The sequence below is a fragment of the Pinus tabuliformis genome, chromosome 6 (genome assembly GCF_031772625.1).
Source record: "Pinus tabuliformis cultivar Carrire ecotype Pingquan chromosome 6, CPIR1, whole genome shotgun sequence".
In the NCBI taxonomy this organism is placed as follows: Eukaryota; Viridiplantae; Streptophyta; class Pinopsida; order Pinales; family Pinaceae; genus Pinus; species Pinus tabuliformis.
The window spans coordinates 348,303,072-348,330,317 of record NC_142292.1 but is presented as its reverse complement, the minus strand read 5'-3'; the positions used below and the strand labels follow the sequence as shown (position 1 = coordinate 348,330,317).

At 38.6% G+C, this 27,246-nt stretch overlaps 1 protein-coding gene across 1 annotated transcript; it reads right to left on the bottom strand.

The window, feature by feature from the left end:
- Positions 1-1,431: 1,431 nt before the first annotated feature.
- Positions 1,432-23,618, bottom strand: LOC149258741 (protein sym1-like). Its single transcript, XM_089416081.1, has 3 exons — positions 23,280-23,618; positions 2,555-2,649; positions 1,432-2,030 (listed from the first exon to the last, which is right to left on the bottom strand). The coding sequence occupies exons 1-3, from the start codon at positions 23,433-23,435 to the stop codon at positions 1,640-1,642; spliced, it is 642 nt and encodes a 213-aa protein (XP_089272207.1). The 5' UTR covers positions 23,436-23,618; the 3' UTR covers positions 1,432-1,639.
- Between the last annotated feature and the right edge of the window lie 3,628 nt (positions 23,619-27,246).

The following is a 27,246-nucleotide window of genomic DNA, read 5'->3' as shown; positions in this document are numbered from 1 at the left end:
CCCAAAACAAAACAAGGTTGTGCAAGGAAAATAGACTCGTGCAAGCCACAAAGGCTGAGAAAAACATAGATAGATGCCAAAAACAGAAAAGTTATGCATAAATATTTTTGTACGCAGACCTGTGAAAACAAGGATCTCTATAACAATTAAAACAAACCACAAACCTCGTAAACATGTTAAATTTCTCCCAAAAACCAACACATTTTGAAACCCTAACTTTGGAGAGGTAGCTCCAAAATAGTACCCAAAAGATTCACATAAGAAAACAAAATGGGAAAATACCAACAGTGACCAATGCATGGTGCTCCATCATGCAAAAAGAAGATTCCTGAAAGAAGTCTTGCAGTAAAGAAAAACCTGAATTGAAAAATATTGCAGTCAAGCTCAAACTGAAAGCCTTGTTTTCCATAATACCTTTTTTAAGAGATCAATAATGATTCAAGTCTTCAGATGGGTGAAACCAAATGAACTCCACAACAAGCTCAATTGCAAGTGGTCAGGGTTGGGGAAACTCGACCCCTCAACTTCACTATCATGTTGAAGGTAAAACTTAAAGACCATAAGAAAAGTTGAACACAATAAAGACATAAAAATACACTCAAGACACAAAGGATTGGTGGGTAACCTTGTTAGTTGTTACCCTGATAAAACTTGAATATCAAAGAATGTATCTAACTTGATGCGTTACATAAGACCCCTTTATATGGAGATTAGTTCTGACTTAACTAACCCTGACTACCACATTAATGAGGAACCATTAAGAATACTTTCCAACCACCACATTAATAATAGACCATTAGGACCTTACATTAATGACACTAATATCCACTAAGAATACATCAAGTACACACAATGGAACATTAATAACACCAACAAAGTGCTGCACCATGAGGGTGCGCATGTAATTTATTTCTTCTAAAATGGCATCATGTACCGACACGTCTGCACATTACCTCCTTTTTGTCAATCATTTCCAAGATCGTTAACTTCAAACATGTTCAGTGTCATGCACAAGTCATTTCTGCAAATACTTTCTGAACTCCCGAGAACCTTAGCCAACATAAGTTTCGAGGAATCAAACTGCTGTATGAGATCAATTCCTTTATGGCATCTAAATTATTCATGTAATCAACCATAGAAGATTTGATAAAATTTTGAAATAGACATGCCAATAAAATCATCAATGGACATTTCTATGCCACAAATTACTAAATATCTGCATGTTACGTGATACTGAACCAAACTCAGATTTTAAATGAATGGCCTTTGAATTTAATCAATTACGTGATACATAATAAATTGATTCTTTCCAAAAAGAAAATATCTCAATGCAAGGCATAGAGACATGAAAGCCAAAGGTGTTTGTCATGTCAGTTAAACAAACAAAAATCTACGAAAGCATGCCTCGCCAGCTCTGACAATGGCAACCCATAGATTAAGCGTCATTATTGCCATTACTAAATAATAAAAGGAACAAAAAGGAGGTAACATGAAACAATATGCTAATAATATCAATCAAGAAAGTTGATACGAATGATTGCTAAAAGTTGCTATTTGGTAAAGGGATCCTAAAGTGACACCAAATTAAGCAAATATATCACTGTAACGTTAACCGTGTTGGTTATATTCCTCCTTCCATTCAAACTTTAGCAGAGAGAATGGATTTCAACCGCTTTTTCCATGGAGCATTGTCTTCTTGTTCAAACCATGAAAGGAAAGCACTATCAAGCAAACAAAAGAAATTAACATAGAAAAGTTGATATCTCACAGGCACAAAACGGAAGTTCACTGCCTGCACTATGGGCCACATACACCCCTCAGTCATAAAAGCTGGAAGAAAATCTCTTTTAACGCCACGCTTAACTTCATCAAAGGTTTTTCCTGAAGCAAGACCCATATATGTAAAAAATGCAAGCAAATGCACAGGGCCAAAAAGAAGAGAATCTGCAGCCAACTTAGCATTAATAAACTGCCAAGAACTGGGCCGCAACCGAAAAGAATGTCTTGTTACATGCTCTAAGCCCTCATACCTACAAGTCAACAGAAAACTCTATCTCATTGCACAATAGAAAAAATGACATCAAATTGACATCAACCATTGTAAATGAAGTCCATTGATCCTCCTTTTATGTGTAGGTTGTGTAGCCAACCTATGAATGTAAAACACAAACAAGACATACAAAAGACATGGCATATCATGCCTTTTGTATGTCATGCTAAGGAGCACTACACAATTGGTTATGCTAGAAGACCACTCAAAATACATAACTGATCTATTGTACTAGTAATAATTCAACCTAATTGCCTTCAACAATCTAACCATAAATAGCTTTCATTTACTCTATATTGTGCGAGGAAAATCAAGTCTTGGCCTAACTGAAAGTAAAAACAATGCATTAAATTTAAACCACTTTATACATTATCCAAATCCATGATCCAAATTAAATACATAACAAAGATTTCTTTCATCCAAATATGAATTACATATTTTTTATATTTATTATCTAAGTTTACTGTTTACAGATGCAAATAAAAGTCATTTAACAGTACTCACCAGAAGTGACCAACTGGTCCTACAAAGCCAAAACCAAACATACTAGTAGTTGCGACTCTTTTCCAATCTACTTTGAAGCTTTCCCCCTCTTTACCCTGCATCTCATGAGTATGAAAAGATTGTCCAACTTAAAAGATACATGCAAGAAGACAAGCTAATGGATAAAAAAAAACCAAAGACAAGGAAGTTGAAAATGTAGAGACATTATATATAGCTAGGTACTGACAAAATAGATACTGAAAAAATATTAGCAAGCAAGTTCTATATTTGTACACACTAAATTACATTAGTTTGACCTGCTTGTTTTGCTGCACCTATTACCCAAAAACTAAGCAGTTTCATCGTATGTAGTATACACATCAGGTCATTCCTTGAATATGCTACTAATATGTTTGGTTTTAGGCAGAAAATACTGACAAGATAGATTGACGATGACATGTTGGTCAGTTCAAAATAGTAAAATACCTATCAGAAAAATTATATGAAAATCATACTGTAATGTTGATTTCCATTAACGAGGATAAGAGTAAAAGTCCATAACCCTAGCTGCTTCATTTTGAATGGCATTAAATGCTTCTTCTTCTGCTTAGGCACAAAACAGAGACAAGGTTCTAATCCTTGAATGAACTAAACCAAGCAGATTAATATGGAGAACTAAGCATTATAAAGCCTCCACTGGCTAGGAAGGAACTAGGTGCCAGTTTACCGTGGAATGTGACAAGAGGGAAGACATGACAGCGAAAACTATGCTCTATATGTCTTGTGCCACCCTAGTCAAAACAGGTGACACATTTGAATTTTGTACAGGTCCAACTTAGCCTTGTTGAGGAAAAAGATATCCTAGAATATTAAGAAAGAAATGGTATTGAATTACAGAGTAACAGTCATGTTTTCGTCCTAAGGAATGATTCTAGATAAAGGATGGGCAGAAGCTGTCCCTTGGTGAAATTGCACCACCATAGAAAAAATATTAAGGTTCTGTACAAAATTATGCCCTTTATGCAGAAAATTTGGAAGAAATATGTTGATTGTCAAAGGAAGACACCACAGCCAAACACAGCTTTAAAGTTTACGGTCGACATCCTAGAGAATAGACTTACCTTGCAATCATTTGATAACGATGAATTAGAATTATTTACCAGAGAAACCTTGCAGGACAAATCACTAAATCCATGCTACGATGCTATAGATACCATAAAGGCTGCAAAGTTTTATTCCCATCATCCCAGGAAAAGCTTGGGGATATTTGGCCATCCACAGGCTTGCTACTTGTTGTAGGCTTATAAGATGTACATCATGGTAGATTATAAATTATAATAGATGGAAACAGGTTTTAATTAACAGTCCACCAAGCTGCTCAAGGTGCAAATTTAATGAAGAAAATGCCACTATTTCTTCCACTGACCATTTTATGAAAAGATTTAGTATCTTATAGTACCACGCTGTAAGGTTAACCAAGATGTTTTGGGAATTGTGCATAATCTCAAGAGTTATGAAATTAATTGGAGTCCCTCTTATTTTTCATCTTCAGTGGCAAGTCTCTACTAAAGTGGTCCGGCTGCTCATTTGATTATTATTCAAGGCAAATTAAGATTTCCCTGACAGGTCTACAGATAAACTCTGAGACAGGCTGCAAAAACCAGAAAACCTAAGTGAAAAACATTATATCAAAGCCCAAAGATGACCCAAATGACATCAAAATGAAATGCTAAATAGATTATGTGAAGTACTGCATGGGAGTGCCTGAAGGCTGAGGCATATCCAAGCTATAGCATAAGACACAATATAGTGCTGTAAAGCTGGCAGATTAAAAACTGCCAATAAACTTGTCTTGCAATGAAGGAGCATGTCTGAAAGGATGAGAATATGCAGAAAATCAAATAAGAATAAAAGGAAGCTTAAGAAGAACTTGCGAAGAAAGTTGATAAAAATATCCAAGCCACAAGACCTTAATCAAGTACATCGTAAAATAGTTAATAGATTAGGAGTAAGAAAGGAAAGGAAAAGAAAAATAAGGATAAGCTAAAGAAAGAATCTGCAATGAGAGATGGCGAAATATATAAGTGGTGAAATCATAATCAAGTAACAAAGTTAAAATCGTAATAAAATGTTTACATGATGTAAAATTACCAAACAAGGAGACTTGAAGAAAAGATTAGGAGGAAAGTTGCAGAAGCCTTGAAGAGATGAATTCAAATCAGAAACGCAAACTAGGATTTTAGGACGAATATATTGATAGAAATGTTGTTAAATTGGCAACTAGGGCCAAACTCCATGTGGGTCGGTTTATTTATGGCAGCTGATATTTTTATTGGATCCCTCTCGTCGAGAGGTGTAGGATTGATCCAAAGATCATCCGATTCTGATAAGTATTTATGGAGATATGAATTTATTTTGTTTATGTAATTATTATCAAGCCGACCAGCTCTTATGTAGGCTCTAGAAGCCCAACCGACGTGTCTATTCATCATCCTCATTGTGGTATAAATAGATGAGGATTTGATATCATTCACACACTTATTCTTGATGTGATCTCCTCTCCACGTCTTGGGTTTTTGGAAAAGGAGAGTCACAAAAGGAATACGCTGGCCTAGTTTGAGGATGCCCTAATCCAACGTAGTATTGAAGACACTTAGCCGCAGTAAGGAAGTCATTATTACGCTGTTCATGATGGAGACTATTACGCTGTTAATAGAGACACATATACAGTGACAAACAATGAGGATATTACGCTGTCCAGGAAGCAGTTTATGCACATGTCATGAAGGTCCCTATCCACTGTAAGTGGAGACACCTTATCCACCGTAAATGAAGACACCATATACGCAGACAAATGGAGATGTATTAGGTGCAGTCATCTACGAATTGGGCCAAGGCAACAAAGCCACAGTCATGATAACCTAGCCGCAGTAAGTAGCAGGAAGATGATCTACATACGCTGTAATGGGAGTCAATCATACGCTGTAATAAAGACATCTAAACACGGCATGAAGACTCTATACGTTCCTGGTGACACAGTCTATACACAGCCATGGACTGATCTATACGCAGCCATGGAATATGCAGCCATGGAAACATTGAAACGTAATCATGAACCAACACAGTCATGAAGATGGATCCAACGCAGTCAACATGAGGTTATGAAGACTCATTCGTAGGTCATACGTAGATATGGAGACACTATTATACATTGGAAGACCTTATACGATGCAATGGAAACCAAACGCACAGCAACGGAAACATTCCCTAATCCGTTGTCAATGGAGACATATATATGCAGTTATAGAATCTATACACTCAGAGTGGACAGTCTATACGTTGTCATTACACGCAGCAATGGAAACTCTTTATACACAGCCGCAGTGATGAAGAGGAATCACTGTAAAGGCATGAAGTCGCAGAGAGCCGCAGTGATGAAGAGGAATCACTGTAAAGGCATGAAGTCGCAGAGAGCCGCAGTCAGGCAAAGTCATAGTCAAATGGAGTTACAATCAAGGTCATGGAGCCGTAGTGAGTTCAGTCTCCTCGGATGGATTAAGGAACTAAAGCCTATCCATTCTCGGCATGGAAATCTTGATATGAGAAGGAGCAGTTCTGATTTCGGTGGCAGTCGTATAGCAGACTTGTTACAGTCTTGCTATAAGAATTCAATGAGAAGATCCTTGGCATACGTATCATCACTGCAATCAGATCTAGCTCCACATGTTTCGAAGAAGTGGCAAGGACAACATGATGATGAATGAGATCATGATGTATGGGCAACATAATGTAGATCATGGGCAGCATGATGTATGGGCTGCACAGTGATGCATGAGATCAAGAGCAGCATGATGATGCATGATGCATATGCAGTGGTGCAGCTTGAGAACCTGATGTAGGACGATGATAGGTGAAGGAGTCACCTTGGAAAATCAGTTGAAGCAGAATGTCTTCAACTGATCTCATCATTATAGGAGATGATCTATGCTCAGATCTAGACAAGTCAAAGTGTTGACTTCTGTCGTAAATGTACTCTCTCTCTCTCTCTCTGCTGAACTTTGAAGATAAAAGAAGAATTGATCAAGGGTTTCCCCACACATTGTGGGGTTTGTCCCTGGCTTGCGCCACATCTTGTGTCCTCTTGTCTTGGCTTGTCTTCTGCATTTTATATTTATGTTCTATCTGCAATTTATCGTAATGTTGATGTGATTGCTCACTGTGAAAATTTAAATAAATTGCTCTAGCATAGAACATACCTAAACTTAACATGGTATCAGAGCTAAGGTGAAGACAATGCCCAAGAAAGAGTGAAAGAGCAATCACCAAAGACAGTTGGGACAAGACAGAAGGATCAACGGGTTCCTCATAATTCACCTAGGGTGAAGTCAAAGCAGAGAATGTTATCAGAATGGAGCAGCAAAAGATTTTGATGGTCCATCTTAAGATCACTTCATTGGGAAGTTCGGATCTAAGGGTGGAAGGAAAGGCAGATGCCTTGTTGAAATAAGTTCGGCCGTTATGCGAAGGAATGTCCGAATGGCAGAGACACATCTCTTGATGAAGATAACAATCATTCCTGGGACATCTTCAATGATAAAAGAATGACTGGTAATGCAGGTCATCCATGAAATGGTCGACTCTTTCAGGAAAGCAAGGAACCCCAAATTTCCTTTATGTACCTGATCGAACCTAATGTCCATCTCAGAAATGGAAGTCAAAGGTTACAGGGTAGCACTTATCGATGGAAAGGTACGTGTTTGAAAGTAGATCTTTTAAAGATGTTTTTGAGTTCAGGGTTGTATCAAGTTGCAGGAAGTCCACTGGGGACCATGTCCATTGACTCAACACCGGAGGTCTGTGTGTCAGATGGTGACTAGGATGCCTGAATTCAAAATGAAGCATGAAGGTACATGTCCGAAATGTACCGAAGGAAAACATTATAAGGGGATCATTCCCCTCATGTAGTAGGTCCACAGGTTTGGAACAACCCGAGGAGTTTGAGAATCATGATCAAGGAATCTCATGTATACAGATGGAAGAAAGTCCTCTATGGCTTGAAGAAAAACACCTCGGGCATAGTATGAGAGGATTGATAGCTGTCTAATGCAGCTGAGATTCACTAGGAGTGAAACCGATCCAAACCATTACTCGAAGGTTGTGGATGATAAACCTCTCGTACCGGCACCTATGTCTGACAGGTGCAGACCCTCTCATTTATAGGAGACAGAGGGAGTTGGATTCTAAATGTGGGAAGATAAGCTGCAAGCTTGTGACTACCTCAAGGATCTTAACTTTCAGAAGTTATATGGTAGTGATGTCGGACCTGATTTTGGAAATGCCTCTGAGTTTCATAAACTCATTCGCGTTGATGTTCTTGGAGAACCTCCGTCCGGACATCTGTGTTGCAATTAGCATGGTGAGCTCAGATTTGGTTGAGCCTCAAAGGATTGATATCTTCAAGGCACAATCTCTCATGAATTGAAATACACTGCCGAAAATATGAAACCACATGATTATTCGAATGATGAGTGGGTAGGCTGTATGGAGGATCACTAGAGCACTTTTCAGTGCTGTTTCTCTTTGGAATCTGCCTTGATATCCTGGATGAGCAGGAAGCAGAAGTCAGTGACTTTGAGCACCACCAAGGCAGAATACATTGCTGATAGTATGGACTTCTGTGAGGCAGTCTGGTTGCTGAAGCTCTTCAGTGAGTTGTTTGTACACATGATGAATACCACTATGATTCTCTGTGACAACCAAAGGTGGGATTCGATTATTGAGGAATCCCGTATTTGACAATTGCTCCAGCAGATAGACATCAAATATTGCCTTATCTGGGATATGGTAAGTCGATGAGCAAGGAGGCTCCATTGCATTAAGATGATGTACAGGTTGATACACCAGGACAGAGCCCTAAGGAAAGATCAAATTTGTGATTTTCCCGAATGACTTGGAGTCGTCGAGAGATCTTTGTAAAAGGGTCTTGCATGTTGCATACATTGAGCTCTGGGAGCTCTGGGGGGCTTGCAGTTCTACTGGAGCAACATACGACCACAGGGTGACTCACCCTCCCCTGGTGGTGCGAACTGGAACAAGATGATTCGCTCTCTTGTGGGACAAGATGATTCACTCTCTTGTGTAGCAGGATGATTAGTTCTCCTGTGAGGCCTGGATTGATGTGTTCTCCATGGCAATTGTAGCAGGATTGATGTTTTTCTCCTGTGAGGACAGGATTGATTAAGTTCTCCTGTCGAGGCATCCTACCCATGCAGTCTGGGACTCATGGGAAGTACCTCTCATCTGATCAATGAGCAGGGAAATGAAGTTAGGGACCATAGTAGTATCGATGGACGCATCGTTGTATCTACCGTACTCCCTACGCTAAGATGACCTCCATTGATCTGGGATCAATAATACTGGTCTGGGACCAGTGGTAGTTGTACATACTATGACGCTGACTTCGAGTCGGCTGAGACTGGTTTGGGACCAGTGGTACATACTCCGAGACTGACTTCGTGTCAGTGCAGGACTGGTCTGGGACCAGTGAGAGTCGTACATACTATGACGTTGACTTCGGGTCGGTTGAGACTGGTCTGGGACCAGTAGTACACTCTTTGAGCCTGCGATACTGGTCTGGGACCAGTGGTAGGAGTTGTACATGCTATGACGCTGACTTCGGGTCGGCTGAGACTGGTCTGGGACTAGTGGTACATACTCCGAGACTGACTTCGTGTCAGTGCAGGACTGGTCTGGGACCAGTGAGAGTCGTACATACTATGACGCTGACTTCGGGTCGGTTGAGACTGGTCTGGGACCAGTAGTACACTCTCTGAGCCTGCGATACTGGTCTGGGACCAGTGGTAGGAGTTGTACATACTATGACGCTGACTTCGGGTCGGCTGAGACTGGTCTGGGACCAATGGTACATACTCCGACACTGACTTCGTGTCAATGCAGTACTGGTCTAGGACCAGTGAGAGTGGTACATTCTATGGCGCTGACTTCGGGTCCACTGAGACTGGTCTGGGACCAGTGGTACACTCTCTAAAACTGCGATACTGGTCTGGGACCAGTAGTAGGAGTGGTACCTACTATGATGCTGACTTTGGGTCGGTTGAGACTGGTCAGGGACCAGTGGTATGCACTCTAAGTCTGACTTCGGAGACATTCTCGATCAATTCTTCTTCTTCATAGTTCAGCAGAGTAGAGCTAGCAACGCTGAGCAGAGCAAAGCTAGCAGAGCCAGCAGCGCTGAGCAGAGCAGAGCTAGCAGAGCCAGCAGCGCTGAGCAGAGCAGAGCTAGCAGAGCCAGCAGCACTAAGCAGAGCAGCAGAGCTAGCGGAGCCAGCAGAGCTGAGTAGAGCAGAGCTGAGCAGAGCCAGCAGAGCTAGGCAGAGTAGTGCAAGGCACTAATGGCAGAGATAGTACAGCCGTACATATGGATCAGCTGATGGAGTTCTCCCTAGTTGAGAGGGAGTGTTAAATTGGCAACTAGGGCCAAACTCCATGTGGGTCAATTTATTTATGGCAGTTGATATTTTTATTGGATCCCTCTCGTCGAGAGGTGTAGGATTGATCCAAAGATCATCCGATTCTGATAAGTATTTATGGAGATCTGAATTTATTTTGTTTATGTAATTATTATCAAGTCGACCAGCTCTTATGTAGGCTCTAGAAGCCCAACCGACGTGTCTATTCATCATCCTCATTGTGGTATAAATAGATGAGAGTTTGATATCATTCACACACTTATTCTTGATGTGATCTCCTCTCCACGTCTTGGGTTTTTGGAAAAGGAGAGTCACAAAAAGAATACACTGGCCTAGTTTGAGGATGCCCTAATCCAACGTAGTATTGAAGACACTTAGCCGCAGTAAGGAAGTCATTATTACGTTGTTCATGATGGAGACTATTACGCTGTTAATAGAGACACATATACAGTGGCAAACAATGAGGATATTACGCTGTCCAGGAAGCAGTTTATACGCAGGTCATGAAGGTCCCTATCCGCTGTAAGTGGAGACACCTTATCCACCGTAAATGAAGACACCATATACGCAGACAAATGGAGATGTATTAGGTGCAGTCATCTACGAATTGGGCCAAGGTAACAAAGCCACAGTCATGATAACCTAGCCGCAGTAAGCAGCAGGAAGATGATCTACATACGTTGTAATGGGAGTCAATCATACGCTGTAATAAAGACATCTAAACACAGCATGAAGACTCTATATGTTCCTGGTGACACAGTCTATACGCAGCCATGGAATATGCGGCCTTGGAAACATTGAAACGTAATCATGAACCAACACAGTCATGAAGATGGATCCAACGCAGTCAACACGCTGTTATGAAGACTCATTCGTAGGTCATACGTAGATATGGAGACACTATTATACATTGGAAGACCTTATACGCTGCAATGGAAACCAAACGCACAACAATGGAAACATTCCCTAATCCGTTGTCAATGGAGACATATATATGCAGTTATAGAATCTATACACACAGCGTGGACAGTCTATACGTTGTCATTACACGCAGCAATGGAAACTCTTTATACACAGCCGCAGTGATGAAGAGGAATCACTGTAAAGGCATGAAGCCGCAGAGAGCCGCAGTCAGGCAAAGTCATAGTCAAATGGAGTTACAATCAAGGTCATGGAGCCGTAGTGAGTTCAGTCTCCTCGGATGGATTAAGGAACTAAAGCCTATCCATTCTCGGCATGGCAATCTTGATATGAGAAGGAGCAGTTCTGATTTCGGTGGCAGTCGTATAGCAGACTTGTTACAGTCTTGCTATAAGAATTCAATGAGAAGATCCTTGGCATACGTATCATCACTGCAATCAGATCTAGCTCAACATGTTTCGAAGAAGTGGCAAGGACAACATGATGATGAATGAGATCATGATGTATGGGCAACATAATGTAGATCATGGGCAGCATGATGTATGGGCTGCACAGTGATGCATGAGATCAAGAGCAGCATGATGATGCATGATGCATATGCAGTGGTGCAGCTTGAGAACCTGATGTAGGACGATGATAGGTGAAGGAGTCACCTTGGAGGATCAGTTGAAGCAAAATGTCTTCAACTAATCTCATCGTTATAGGAGATGATCTATGCTCAGATCTAGACAAGTCAAAGTGTTGACTTCTGTTGTAAATGTACTCTCTCTCTCTTTCTCTGCTGAACTTTGAAGATAAAAGAAGAATTGATCAAGGGTTTCCCCACACATTGTGGGGTTTGTCCCTGGCTTGCGCCACATCTTGTGTCCTCTTGTCTTGGCTTGTCTTCTGCGTTTTATATTTATGTTCTATCTGCAGTTTATCGTAATGTTGATGTGATTGCTCACTGTGAAAATTTAAATAAATTGCTCTAGCATAGAACATACCTAAATTTAACAAATGTTGATCTCTAGTTGCAAAAGGAAATGGAAGAAGAATATAAAGTCACAGGAAAATACATGAAGAAGTTGATATCCAGCTCAAGGACACAAAGTCAAGAATTGAAAACCATAACAGAATATTCAAAAGTGTTCTCTCTAAAACAAGTACAAATGACAAATATCCAGGAAAAAGAACAAATACAGAATATGGAACGAGATTACAAGCCATAAAGGTAAATTGAACGTGAATCAGAAGAGAAAGAAGTAAAACCTGCAAAGCTCAAACCATATTGGCATCCTCACAATCAGGAGGGCATTCCATCATGACAAGAAGACAAATATTGATGCCCGCATTTTCAGGATAGCAAGCAGTAAATCCAGGGCCATTCATGGAATCAAAAAGGAACTACTTAAGCAACAGGGCACATCAATTACAACAAACAAAATGACAAAGGTATAACATAGATGGAATTAAAGGAAAAAAAACTATGCAATATCAAACTATTAGAGATCCACATAGTAAGAGTAAAATATGGATAGATGGTTGTCAAAGAGGTCTTTGTTAGTTGGTAAAGTGAGGGTATTTCATACCCCCACCAAGGTCCAAATACACCAGAAACACGTTTCAGCCATCATGAGTTGTCTCACTAATGCATGGGGGTCATTTCATGCAACTGGGACCAAGTGGAAGTCCTAGAGAAAATTGGCTGAATAGGCACCCACCACTCGCAACTTCTTAGTCAAAGGAACCTCTCTAGTGTTGTAAATTGATTGCATTTTATTGTAACACTCCCGCTATAAGAAAGGGCATGTTTGTTACACAGTGATAATAGGAAGCATATTGTCAAAAAAAAAGATGGACGGATCAATGTTATCAGAACTGAAACAGGTCAAGGAACTGGCCAGCCAAATGGGTTGAAGAACTGGTCTACTAAAAATGCAGGAAAAAAAATATATATATAGGGGATGATCTCGATGATTTTGTAGTTATTTGTAGTAGCGATGTCTTTTGGACTCTAGAGGCCATTTAGTTATTTGTTGTAGCGATGTTCATGTACTACAACAAATAAGAACATCACAACTACAAATAAATACAAAATCATTGAGATCATCCCCTATATTAGGATCATCTACCCCAATCCAGGGGCATCAATACTAGTGCTTGGTGCACTTGCAGATCCAAGTCCATCCACCCTATTGTTTCTCAAAGTCAACACCCTATAATTTTGATGAGATTGGCTAATCCCAGCATTAAAAGCATGCCTAAAGAATTGTTTTGGCTCCAATAAAGGGTACATATTTACCAAGGTCATGACAAAGTAGTTCAACGGTCAACTCTACCAACACTGGGGGTCATAGACTGCTTGGTGCTCTTGATTGATGCCAGTTCCATACCCTCATACATGATAGAATCCAATCCTAAAATGTTGGGATACCACCAGTCCTGAAATGTTGAACTCCTGGACCTATTGAGTTTGCTGAATTCTGAATGGGATATGAAATTCTACTTTTTTCATATGAAGTTCGATGAGATTGGAACCACTCTATAACATCCTAAAACAACTAACGATATTGTTAAAAATTTAAGTAAATGAAAAGAAGGAAAGATAAAGGAGAACATCCACTACTAATTTAAGAATTTTATATCATTGATTATGGCTTCCAACAATAAAAGAAAGCCTTTCCTTTTGCCTTTTTTCCACCAAAGTAGTGTGCAGGCGGGTTCGTGAGTCAGGAGGCCAATCCAGGTGGGAACCGGCCTCAATCAACAAGTTCATGATGGAGCCAACCTACTACTGTGATCCACATGTCAGTTCAAGGTCCTCGAGGGGTGAACAGGTTCAGTCTGGTCGGCTCTGATAAAACTGAGATGGACAATCAGGCATGGAAATAAGTGAGTATAATTTGAGTAAATCCTATTACTTGGCACCTTCAAATGCTTCATGGAGGGAGGGAATGATGTTCCCCTGACACAACATACAACAGATGTAAGATATCAGATGACACATTTATTGGTTTTTATGGGTCTGCTGGGATAGTTGAACCATATAAGTCAATAAAAAGGGGTCAATAAGGTCATTTTATATGGTTAAGCATTTTGTTAGATACACAAATTTATTATTATCTGTGCAGGCATGTCAACCACAATCTAAGATTTGGATGAGGATTGATCAATTTCTCGCTATAAATAGATAGCTTTTTTTCTCTCAACATAATGCAATCATTGAACAGTTCTACTCTTAAACTGCTGTGTTTGCAGTTTTAAGGTGCTGTGCTGTGTATTTAGGTGGCAGAGTGTCCCTTTTATTATTTTATCACAAGCAGTCTGCGGCCCTTCATTTAGAAGCAAAGTTATTTCCCTATCTTTATGTATTTATACACAATTCATGATATTTTGGCTATTCTTTTAGCATTGCAGCACTTTTCTGAATATTTCGTGATCTTTCTGCTATTTGGGCTATATTCTACTATACTTTCTATTTTTTGGCTATGTTCCAATTATTGTAGTCAGTTTCCGAATATTTCACAATTCTTCTGTTATTTGGATAATATTTTGTCAACTTTTCCAAATATTGTGACCATTTTCTAAATAGTTCATGATCTTTCAGTTATTTGACCTAAAATTCTATTGTACTTTCTATTTTTGGTAATTTTCGAGCACTCCCTCATGTATATAACTATGAACAGCCCAAATGAATAACATAATCTCATTTGAGGAGTTACCTCCTGGCCTGACATGGTATCAGAGCCAGCTCCATTTTTGGCATTGCAGTCTGCCATTGTAACTCCCTTCTGCCATTTTTCAGAAATTTGTCCTGCATTTCCTGCAATCTGCCATATTCTTCATTCCTATGCTCTCTGCCCTCTGCGTGATAATCTGGTGTAACGCTCATACCTGCACAGGTCCCAAGACTCATCCTCAGCTTGCGACCTGCTCCCAATCAGCATCTCCATTCCTGATTTCTTAACGCTGCATAAAAGCCGAAGCATGTTTCTGGTCGACAACATCGAGAATCACGACAAGCTGGACTTGTGTTAACTTTTTATCTAAACGCGCTTGCATTATGTTTTGCTTCAAATCTGATGAAACTCTTTCATGAGCGAGAACTTTTGTCTCATCATCAAGCTTCTTGGTGTTCAAGGTGGTGTTGCTCGAGGCTGCTTTGTTTGATCCTGCATTAAATTTCTTGATAGTTTCAATGGGGCCTCCAGTTCGACAGGCAGCATTGACAGCCTTCTCGCCCTTCTTGGCTGCAGCATTAGGAGTCGGCTCCCAATCCTGAGCCGGTCCTATTCCAGCCTCTCTTCACTGTACGCAAACCTTCGGGCCTCTCCAATACACAGACCCCAGGGCCTCTCTGGTTGCTCATTCCACACTGCAGCTGCTCCATGTACGCTGCTCCCTCCAGTACGTTGCCCATCCTCCTATATAATACGCAGACCACCATTTGCCAGCCTCCTCCTCGTCTTCTTGCCCTCCCACGTTGCGCTGCTCCTCCCAATATACGTTGCTATCTCTGCTCTAATATGCAGCCAGCAGCTCTCGCCTCCGCTCATAGCATTGGCTCTCCAATATGCATCATTGGCTCTCCAATACGCTTACCTCGACCTCTCCACACATATACGCTGTAAATGGCCCCTCCTCCACGTATATCCGCTTACTGACGGGGTCGTCCTGCTTCTACCTCGACTTGTATTGACCCCATATATCCCCTCCTCCATACCACTCCTTCCCCATATAATCCCTCCCCCAATAATACCTCTGTCATATTGCTAACAAAATTGCATTTTTCAGAATATTGCTATTATAGTGCAGTTTTTTTTAACACAAGAAGTGAAAATATTTTATATATTGGCAGCAGAAGTATATTTTTTTTACAGTAAACAGATTTTTAAAATGCATTTATTGATATCTATTGTGGGAGTGGTTCTCATCAGCAAGGAGAACTATCCAAAATGGTCACGGGAAATCAAACACGCTCTCATTTTTAATGAGCTGTGGAAAGGAGTGTGTGTTGGAGACGGAGACAAAGAACCAGAACAACCTACCTCAAACAAGGAATTCACCATTTGGAAAAATAAGAACAGCAAGGCTTATGCCTTGATTGCAGCATCAGTAAATGAAGAGGTGAGTCGCCATATTTCGCCATTTTCAAATGCTTTCGAAGCCTTACAAAAACTGAAGGAACTCTATGACTCACACTCTACACTTGAAGTTGTTCAACTCATGATTAAATTGTTCAGCCTTGAATTACAAAATGATGATCCTCTTGCTCTTGCATCAAAAGTAAAATCTATTATGCATGATATCAAAGTCACTAATGTTGAACTGGACATTCCTCTGATAGCTTTTGTCAAGGCACTTTATCCCACTTACTCAAATTATCTTGAGTCATTGCAAGCAAATGGAAACCTCAAAGAAATTACCTTTGACTCCCTTGTGAAAAAATTTGTTGAAAGAGAGAAAGCTTTTGGGAAGAAGACAGCTCCTCAGTCTTTTGAAGAGACTGTGTGTCTTGCACATAGAGAGAAGAATCTTGCTCAAGATTCTTCCAGAGGAAGAGGTGGTCGAAGAGGAAGAGGAAGAAGAAATTTCAGAGGCAGGGGGGGCAGACACTCTCAAGGAGAAAAGTCAGATTTGCATTGCATACATTGCAATAGAGATGGATCACATGATGCATCCACATGAAAATTGCCTTGGGAAAGAATTGAGCAGGAAAGAAACCAACCCAAAGGTAAAACTAATGACAAAGAGAAAGGTAAAGCACCTGAATCCGCTCACTATGTTGTGGCACACTGTAATATTGGAGTAAATGAAGACTTATTTAATGCTTCACTTGCTTCTTGGAAAAATGATTGGTTGCTTGATTCAGGAGCAACTTGCCACATGACTTTTAGAAGAGATTTTTTGAAGAATTTACTAACAATGTTGATGGAGCAGTATACTTTGCAGACAAATCAAAACTCAAGCCATCAAGGCTTGGCACAATCAGGCTTAAATTGCCTGGTCTTCCAAACTTTCTTCTGCGTCATGTTTTATATCTCCCACAACTGAGGAGAAACTTGTTGTCCTTGGTCCACATCTGCCAGCAAGGACACTCCATTCATATGTTTGATGGCAAGGTTGAGGTGAGAAAAGCATCAGATCACTCACTTGTCATGACGGGGATAGAAGAAGAAAGGCTTCTCAAGCTGCAAGGTACCTTTGCCCGTGCAAAAAATTTCTCATACAATTCTCATTATGAAGAAGGTACATTTCCATCAAGTTTATTATGGCATGCTAGATTTGGACACTTGAACTATGACATCCTCCGCTTGTTGAAGAAAAATGGTGTTACTGGTTTCCCTACAATTCCTAGGAAACTTGAGCAATGTGATGCTTGCATTCTAGGAAAGCATAGCAAACAGTGTTTTCATGATTCACATCAATGTTGCACTAATCGCAAAAATATCGCGATAAAATCGTTTTATCGCGATTTTTTTTAAAAACGATAACATCGCGCGATAAAAACGATTTTTATTTTTTTATCCAATTTTTATGAAAAAATCGTGATTTTTTGAGAAAATAAATAAATAAATTTTTATGAGGAGGAGGAGGTGACCCAAGCTACCCATGTCACCAGTAGAGGACGTGGTCTACCTCCTGTAGCTCCTAGTTCTTCAGCTTCTAGAGCACAGCAGAGTCTACTGCCAACTCCACCGACATCTACATCTAGAGGGGCAAAGGAAATCAATAGTATTAGACTTTAGTTATTTGGTTCATTTCATTGTATATGACATTATGACTCATGATATGAGATACATTATTATATTTTTTGTTGATATTTTGAGGCTGAGTTGGGAGCCATGAGTCAGAGCTTACTATTCAGGACATGATTCACTGTTATGTGTGATGCGGCACTAGAAATGATATTAAACATCTTATATATTAGTTCTTTTATCATATTTATGTGTCAATGTATTTATTTTATGTTGTAGATGCTTTAGATATTAAAAAAATTGAAAAAAAAAATGAATATTTTTGTATCTTACGATTTTTTCCCGATTTTTACCTATTTTTTCCCGATTTTTACGATTTTTTCCCGCGCCGATTTAATCCCGATAACGATTGATTCACATTCCAAAGCACATAGAAAACTTGAACTCATTCATTCAGATTTATGTGGTCCAATGCATGTTCCTTCTGCAAATGGAAATAAATATATCATGACATTTATTGATGACTACACCAAAATGTGTTGGGTTTATTTATTGGAGAACAAATCTGATGCTTTTCAAACATTCAAGAACTTTCATACATGGATTGAAAATGATGCACAATCTCATATTGGCTCTATTCGCATTGATAATGGAAAAGAATACACTTCAAATGAATTTGAAAACTATCTTCGCCAACATGGGATCAAACATCAAACAATTGTGCCTTATAATCCCCAACAAAACGGTGTAGCTGAAAGAATGAATAGGACAATCTTAAATATGGTGCTCTCCATGATGTTTTTCAATAATGTAAAATTGATGTTTTGGGCTAATGCAGTTCTATGTGTTGTATATGTAAAGAATAGATGTTCATCTAATGCTATTAGAAACAAGACTCCTTATGAAATATGGTATGGGCACATTCCTTCGATAAAACATCTCAAGGTCTTTGGTTCCACATGTTATGCCTTGACACTAAAGGTACATAGAAACAAACTTGGTGCAAGGAGTCGTAAGTGTATCTTCCTAGGGTATTCAAACACCTCCAAAGCATACCGTCTCTATGAAGTCGATAAAAAGTTTGTTGTATCTAGAGATGTAATCTTTCTTGAATCATCCAAAGCTGACAATGTTGTTGAGCGGCAACTTAATCGCTTGGATAGATTCGCAAATGCAAAATCATTTCAAGAATTTGATAATCAGATTCCACATCTTGAAGGGGGGATTCCTACACTGGATCAACCTGTGGAATCTTCTTCTAAAGCACTCTCTCCCCCGCATGAAACTCCAACAACTGATGATACTTTGAGTGATGTGATTGACAGAATTGGGAGACTCAATCTTGATTCAGTCCCAACTCAATCAACTGAGCAACCTGGACCATCTCAGAAAGGTCCCCCAAAGTCGCTGACAAAGACACTTGAAAGTGTTCATCCTAATGAGGTTGGAAAGATAGGAACTAGAAATTCAACCCGGCAAAATGGAGGTGATGTAGATGACTTTGATTCACATGTTGATATGAATGTTTCTTATGATTGTGAATTGAATTTGTCTACAGATTTTGAACCAACTTTCTTCAAAGAAGTCGCTTCTCATGATGAATGGAAAGAAGCGATTCAAAAGGAGTGTGATGCCTTGATAAAGAATGGCACTTGGAAGCTGGTTGATCCTCCATTGGGAACCAGACCAATTGGCTGCAAGTGGGTCTACAAGAACAAATATAAAGCTGATGGCTCACTTGACAAGCACAAAGCCAGGCTTGTGGCAAAAGGTTTTGCACAAAAGGAAGGGGTCGATTATGAGAAGACTTTTGCCCCCACAGCAAAATGGGCTACCATCCGGACACTCTTTGCCCTAGCAGCTCAGAACAGTTGGAAAGTCCATCAAATGGATGTAAAAACTGCTTTCTTGAATGGAGATCTAAAAGAAAATGTTTTTATGTCCCAGCCTGAAGGATTTGTTGTGAAAGGACATGAACATAAAGTATGCAAACTTGTGAAATCCTTGTATGGCCTCAAACAAGCACCGCAACCCTGGTACGAAAAACTAACTGAGCATCTTCTGAAACTCAATTTCAAACATTATGATCTTGATGATGCAACTTTGTTTGTCAAGAAAGTTGGCAAAACAGTGGTATATCTTGTGGTATATTTAGATGATCTTTTGATGACAGGGAACAATGAAAGCTACATTGCATCCATAACGAAGGAATTGAGGAAAGGTTTTGAAATGACTGATTTAGGCTATGTTCATTACTATCTTGGTATTGAAGTAATACAACATCCGAAGTCCATATTCCTTTCTCAAAAGAAGTACATTGGAGACCTGTTGAATAGGTTTGGCATGGCTAAATGCAATCCTCTAACTACTCCAATGGAACAAAACTTAAAGCTCACATCCATTGAAGGAAAAGAATTTGAAAATACAACAAACTATAGACAGCTTGTAGGAAGTCTCAACTACCTGACTACTACCAGACCAGACATTTTGTTTGTTGTTGGAATGCTCTCCAGGTTTATGCAAAAGCCTTGTGAGGGACATTGGTCTGCTGCAAAAAGAGTTCTAAAATACTTAAAGGGAACTCAAAACTTTGGACTCAAGTATACACAGGTGGGCGACTTCAGCTTGATTGGATACTCTGATTCAGACTTCAATGGAGACAAAGAAACTGGGGTATCTACTTCTGGTTATGCTATGAGTCTTTGATCAGGAGTTGTCTCCTGGATATCACACAAACAATCAGTTCCAGCAGATTCCACAACAAAGGCAGAATATGTGGCAACAGCCGAGGCAACAAAAGAAATTGTGTGGCTCAGGAAAATTTTGGAAGATTTGCAGGTAAAACAAGTACATTTGACTCCACTCATGATTGACAATACCTCTGCAATAAAGTTGGCCAAGAACCCAAAGTTCCATGATCAAACGAAGCACATCAATACAAAATACCATTTGATTCGACATCATGTTGAGGCCAAAACAATCCATCTTCGCCATTGTTCCACTAATGAGCAGATTGCAAACATATTCACCAAAGTGCTTGGAAGAAAAAAGCTTGAAAGATTCAAAACGATGCTTAGACTCACCAACATCCCTTCAGATTAAAGGGGAGAATGTTGACACCTAATCATAGGGATTGGGTGAACAATTATAAATAATTAATAAGAGAAAATGAAGAGTCATCGGCAGATGAAACTCAAAAGTCACTCCCTCATGTATATAACTATGAACAGCCCAAATGAATAACATAATCTCATTTGAGGAGTTACCTCCTGGCCTGACAACTACACTATAAAACGAAGAAGCTAGTGTTCTTTGACATCTTAACAAGATGTGAAAAGAAAAATATACGTTTCAGGAGAAATATACATATGTTAAGTGAAGCTCAAACTGTTGGCCCACTTGAAAATATAAAGAGGAAGTATGAGTAAAAACAATTTGTTGATGCATGATGAGAAAGTTAACACTGGACTGAAAAGATATATCAAAGAAAGTTGAAATTTTTTGTAGTAATTTATAATTCCCCAAAATTTTAAATATATGGGCAAGACAATGAGGGCATTAGTCAATAGAAACTGTGATAATTAGTAATCATATCTGCACTGATAGGTTTTGAAGAGATTTTCTCCTTCCACAACTAGCTAGCCTTCAAATATTCAAAAATAGTCTGGTTTCAATTAGACCAAAGGCTATAAGATCCCAGAGATATGATGGTGAAAGCACAGCAAACGACTGAGCAAGAACGTATTACCCAATCAATTCATATCGACTTAGGCAGCATGTGCCAGTGTCATGGCCAGGAATTTCTGTCCATGCACACATCACACCGTTTCAACTAAGGTGCAAGGGAAATTTCTCACTGCTCATGAAGTATAAACTTTCTGTGTGTTACTTTCCATTTCATAATTTCTGTCACACAACTCCGTGAAATAAGGAGATAAATCATAACATTTCGGAGATACAGTGTCTGTATGAAACAACCATAAAAGATCTATAACATGTATTAAAGCTCAGGTAGGATGACAACATCAGGTCTTTAAATCCAAACTGGATGTTAGAAACGAGATGTCATGCACAATGGCAATCACTGAACATTATAACGCACCCCTGCTTATCAATACTCATGAGTCGACAACTATACAGGTAGGGTCTGCCCTCTCTTCAAGGCACTTAAAGGCAGACTTACGGAAAGTTTTTGTCACTCCCTCTTTCTTGGATTCTTATGTTGGATTCTTATGGAAGGAGTGATTTGTAAAGGGTTACGGGATAGCTACGAATGAAGTTGTAAGTGGATAAAACATGATGAGAAAAAATTCATTAGTCATCAGCGTAGAGTCTGGACCTCCCACGCAATGGTGAGTACACGGGTGCCTAACATATATGGAATTACACTGCATAATAACTCAAAGAAAATGTTGTACATTCTTACAGTTTTACAACAATTATCTCCTTGACACAAGGGGAAATATTTTGCCTTCAATGCATTTTATAGCCTGGATAGGGGTTAGGGTTATCCATCAACTCTTTGTGTGCGTGACACTGAAATGATGCATGGAATCTAGAAGATGCACTGAGTTCATTGAAGCAAATGTTGTATATTCTTACAGTTTTATAACAATTATCTCCATGACACAAGGGGGAATATTCTAATTTCTGCCTTCAATGCATTTTATAGCTTGGTTAGCCTGGGTAGGGGTTGGGTTTATCCATCTAACTCTTTGTGTGTGCCCCACTGTAAAGATCCATTGAATCTAGAAGTTAAACAAAGTTCAATGAATATAGGCACCGGCTTAAACCCATCTAAACGACCATCCGATATGTGCCTCGAGGTTGCATATGTTGAGTTTGAATATCGACCATTTGTGTGCCTGTAAACTTGAAATATGCATCCCGAGTTTAGCAACCTCCAAAATCAGGTTTAGATGAGGCTAGGTATTTGTTAAAATTAAACAAAGCACTTTCTCGTAATGAGTTTGGAAAAGCAAATAGGGTTTTTTCACAGTTTGTTTTTATCACGATGCAGTAAGCATGCTTTCCCAGTATGGAAGTATTACAATCAAGTCTAACTAACTTAAGCTTAAAAACTGTCAATGGAGTATATATGCCGTCAAAGTCTCTCAAAAATTGCACCTGGCCCTAAAATTGTATTGAATGTCCAGCTTACACCAACAACACTGCCTACCCGTAAAACATATCTTTGAGATTTTAAACTTATGTGGCAATATCACCACCCCCTCTTAACCATCGAACCAAGACCCGGTGACACACGGGGAAATTTGGAAGCATACTAAAACCGAAAACACCCAAACGAAATTATAGGCAATACAAAATTACAGAACCCAAACGAAAGAAATTTCAATGAGTATTGAAAAGGATTAGATACATGAGCAATAAAAAACCCGCAAGTCTTGGTGGGCATTCTGAAAAATAAAAAAAATTAACCTCCACAAAGAATATCTATACAGGTAAAAATGCAGAAATTCCAAAGACCAATGAGGAGGTGAAAAAAACACGCAGTTGATATGTATGTTCATGGGTATTTCAGAAAACTCGGGAGGAGTAACATATAAGCATGGAAACCAAAAAAAAAAGAGATGGCTGACTCTAACAGAACAGGAAATAACTTATATAAAAGAAATCTATTGGATGAAATCTTACAGGGGAATGTAGATGGCGGTGTTTTTGGGTTGAAAAGCTGACATACTGAGCACCGATGTCTCCAGTGCCCCATAGTAGTCCAGAGCTTATAACTTGAGTTGGGACTGGATTGGTGGCTAGCTGCGTTTGATACCACTTCCATAATCGCAGAAGCATCTTTGTCTGCTAATTTTAAGATGGAATGGCAAGCATAACGTATCGGATGCCTGCGCCCTAGGATATTTGACGGCTAATATGAGAAGGTTTTGACCGACACGGCTCTCACCGGAGCCTTGTTCGCCTTTCAAAATTTATTTTATATTTCTTTCTGAGAGCAAAGTGAGAACCAACATTGTACAAATATCCTTTGGATCTCTTTTAAAAAAAAGGGTGAGAACTGTTGTAATTTTCTTCTTCCTTTGTTAAGAATCTTCGAAAGATGCCCTTTTGTCTTAATCGTAAATCCAGCGACCCCTTATGGGTGCATGCAAGTCCTTTTTTGGATTTTTCTTTTCAAATTAACAAATTTATATATAAATCAGATGGCTGATCAAAGTTAATAGACATTTATTTATAACCAATATTAAAATATTTATTTCATGAGTTAAAATTAAAACTAGCACAGCCATATAAATTGAATGGTTATAAATATTGATAACTTATTTCATTATAAATGTCATATTAAATGTCATATTGCTAAAATTAAAACTAGTATAGTCATATAAACTGAATGGTTGATAAATGTGCATCAATTTATAATAAGCATTAATACACTTAAAATTAAGAAAATAGAAAAAACTAATAAAATTATAATTTTATTTTAAATTATTATTAGTATTATTTTATTGAAAGAAGATGTCACTGATGTCAAAGGTTGTTCAAATGAAAGAAAAAGTTACATATTCAAATGGCACATTTCGAATATTGTTTTTGGATTTTTTATGCCCTATATAGATACTTTGTGTTTTAGCATTCCCTCTAACTCTTCATAGTTGAGGAGAAATGATTTTTGGATTTTTGATACCTCATTTGGATACTCAATCTTTAAATGCATGGATTATAAATGGAGACATTAATAATCCTTCCAATTATAGAACCATTATGATCAATTCTTTGTTTGCAAAGCTTTTCAACGGCATGGTGGAAAATAAAATCAATAAGTGGGCGGAAGTCAAAGAAAAGAGGGCAAAAGGGCAAGCAGGTTTTTAGGTTGAAGCATTCTACATTAGATCATGATATCACATTGAGACACATTATTGAAAAGGTTTGGGAGGGCAAAGAAGAAGTATTTCGCTGCTTTGCTGACTTCAAAAAGGCATTTGACACGGTCCCTAGAGATAAGTTGTGGAGTAGAATGGAAGTTGAAATTCCTTTGCATTATAGAGTTGTTGTCCATAGACTCTATGAAGAGGTGAAAGTCAAAATTAGAACTTCAGCAGGAATTTCAGAAAGCTTTAGAAGTGACATCGGAGTAAAGCAAGGCTGCCCTTTATTCCCTACTCTTTTTGGTTTATATATTGATAAATTGGAAGAATGTCTAAATCTGCAAGGTGGGGATGGTGTTTGGTTGGGGAAGTTTGTGATAAAGCTTCTTTTATATGCTGATGACCTTGTATTGATTGCTAAATCGGCCCAGGGATTGCAGATGCACCTTTATGCCCTTGAACATTTTTGAAAGTGATGCAAGTTAATATCAACAAGACCAAAATAATAATTATCTCAAATAAAAAGAAGCAGAGCCAACATAGATTCTTCTTTGAAGGCAACATTCTTGAAGAAGTAAATGAATACAAGTACCTTAGGATTGATTTCAACAACAAGCTTAATTGGGAGCACTGCAGAAAGAAGAGAATTTTAGGAGGGTGGAAAGCATTATATGCTCTTCAAAACAAATGTAGAGAGACAGAGTTATGGGATTGGAAAACAATTAAAGTGCTTTTTGGGCTCCTAGTTTGTCCACTGATATTATATGGGTGTGAATTGTGGGCTAGCAGCATCCCTGTCTCAAAATGGAAGCAAATTGAGAAAATCCAAAAGCGTTTGATCATGAGCAAGTTTAAAATAAACAGCTTGGTGTCTTATGAGATAATGTTGAGTGAAACAAGAGTAACTTCCATCGAAGCAATTGCTATGGTGCATCTCATAAGGTTTCTTCATAGAATTGAGCAAATGGGAGAAGGTAGATGACCTAAAGTTATCTTCAATAAAGGAATGAGTGAAAGAAAGAAACCATGGATGAGACAAAACAATAAATGGATGCAAAAATGGAATATTTACCTCAATGCATGTCCCACAAATAGCAAGGATTTAAAGAGTTATGTTATGGAGAAGTTTCGTAAGCATATATGGGGAAAAGAGTTGGGTAGAAAGAAGAAGTATTATGTTCAAGAATTCAACCCCATGTGTGATCTCCAACAAAAAGAGTACATTGGAGCTAGCATTCCATGGAGAGCAAAGATTCTTATTGCTCAATTAAGAACTAACTCACATCAACTACGATGTGAAACAGGTCGGTGGAAAAGGCCTAAAGAAGCTTGGGAAGAACGGGTGTGTACTTTTTGCACTTCTAGGGCAGTGGAATCAGAAAAACATTTCATTTTGGAATGTGATGCTTTTAGAGACATCAAAGACAGTTACAATAGTATGTTAACATCGGTTCCTTGGCATTGTCTTTTCAGTGAGGGGATTGTTAGAAGGTTGGGTCAACTCATCATTAATTTGAATAATAAGAGGATTGAATTACAAAAGGAAAAAAGCAGGGAAGCTAGTGGTCTCATAGACTATATATAGTCTCGTGGATGTTAAAATTTCATTCATTCATTCATTCATATATGGTTAGAAAGCTTATTTCGAGATCTTTCCAACAATATATGGCACTCCCTTTAACTCCTCACAGTTGAGGAGAAATGATTTTTCAAATATTTACTATAGATTACGCCAGTTGCACAAAGTCAGCCAGGTCTAGACCCCGAATGAACTATAAATAGGCATGAGAAGGAGAATTTGAAGTTGTTTGCACAAGAAAATTTGTATATGTTCAAACAAGCGAAGAAAAGAAGGAATTATATGGTTCATATTGTTAGCACTCTATGAATCCCTCTAGGTTGAGAAAGGGACCACAGAGGTAACCACAAATCGCTTCTAGCTAGAAACTGGTCTTTTCTAGCTGGAGGGGGCTCCCTCACATAAGAAAACTGAAGATTTTGAGATTATAAAACACACAGAGACCATATCTAAAGGGATTTTAAAATGTTTGTTGGAAATAAATTAAAGTTACTAGAAAATGAATATCTGTGATCAGAAAACTACTAGCTTATGATGCTTATGTATATAACATCCAATTACACACACAAAGGCTTGTTTGGCACATACTTCGAATAAAGGAAACAAATTGTAGTATGGTGGGAGATAAACATAAATGATACTCATTCACTTGTGACAGAACAGATGAGGCTTTGATGTTGCATATTCGTGACTAAGTATTAAGAAAAAAACAGAGAATAAGGGTATAACATATTTCATTTGCAACTGAAACATTTGATGCAGCTTAATTAGAGAAAACAAGAATGAATTCTAACACAACTAAATCATTATACCCGTAAACTAAATGACTGTAGAAGAAATTGAATAATATAACTATTACACAAGAAGGAAACAAATCTGAAACACAATACCACAAGTATCTCTGCAAATGTTCACTGGAACAACTGAGCAATAAGCACATTTATTCATGAGAAACAAGATAGTCTATGAAAATCCAATTCGCAATACTATCCAACCCTTTCTTTCTTCAAAACTTTGGCATTAAATAGCCATACAACATTCAAAAATACCATGTCTATGAAGTGGATCGAATTAAACACAAAAGAAGAAACTTTAACATATTTTGCAGTCTTTTTCTTTGATTAAAAAAAAAACAAAAAAAAACTTAGCAAGATCTTATCACATTATCCTATCATAAAAAGTATCCAAAGTCACAACAATCCTT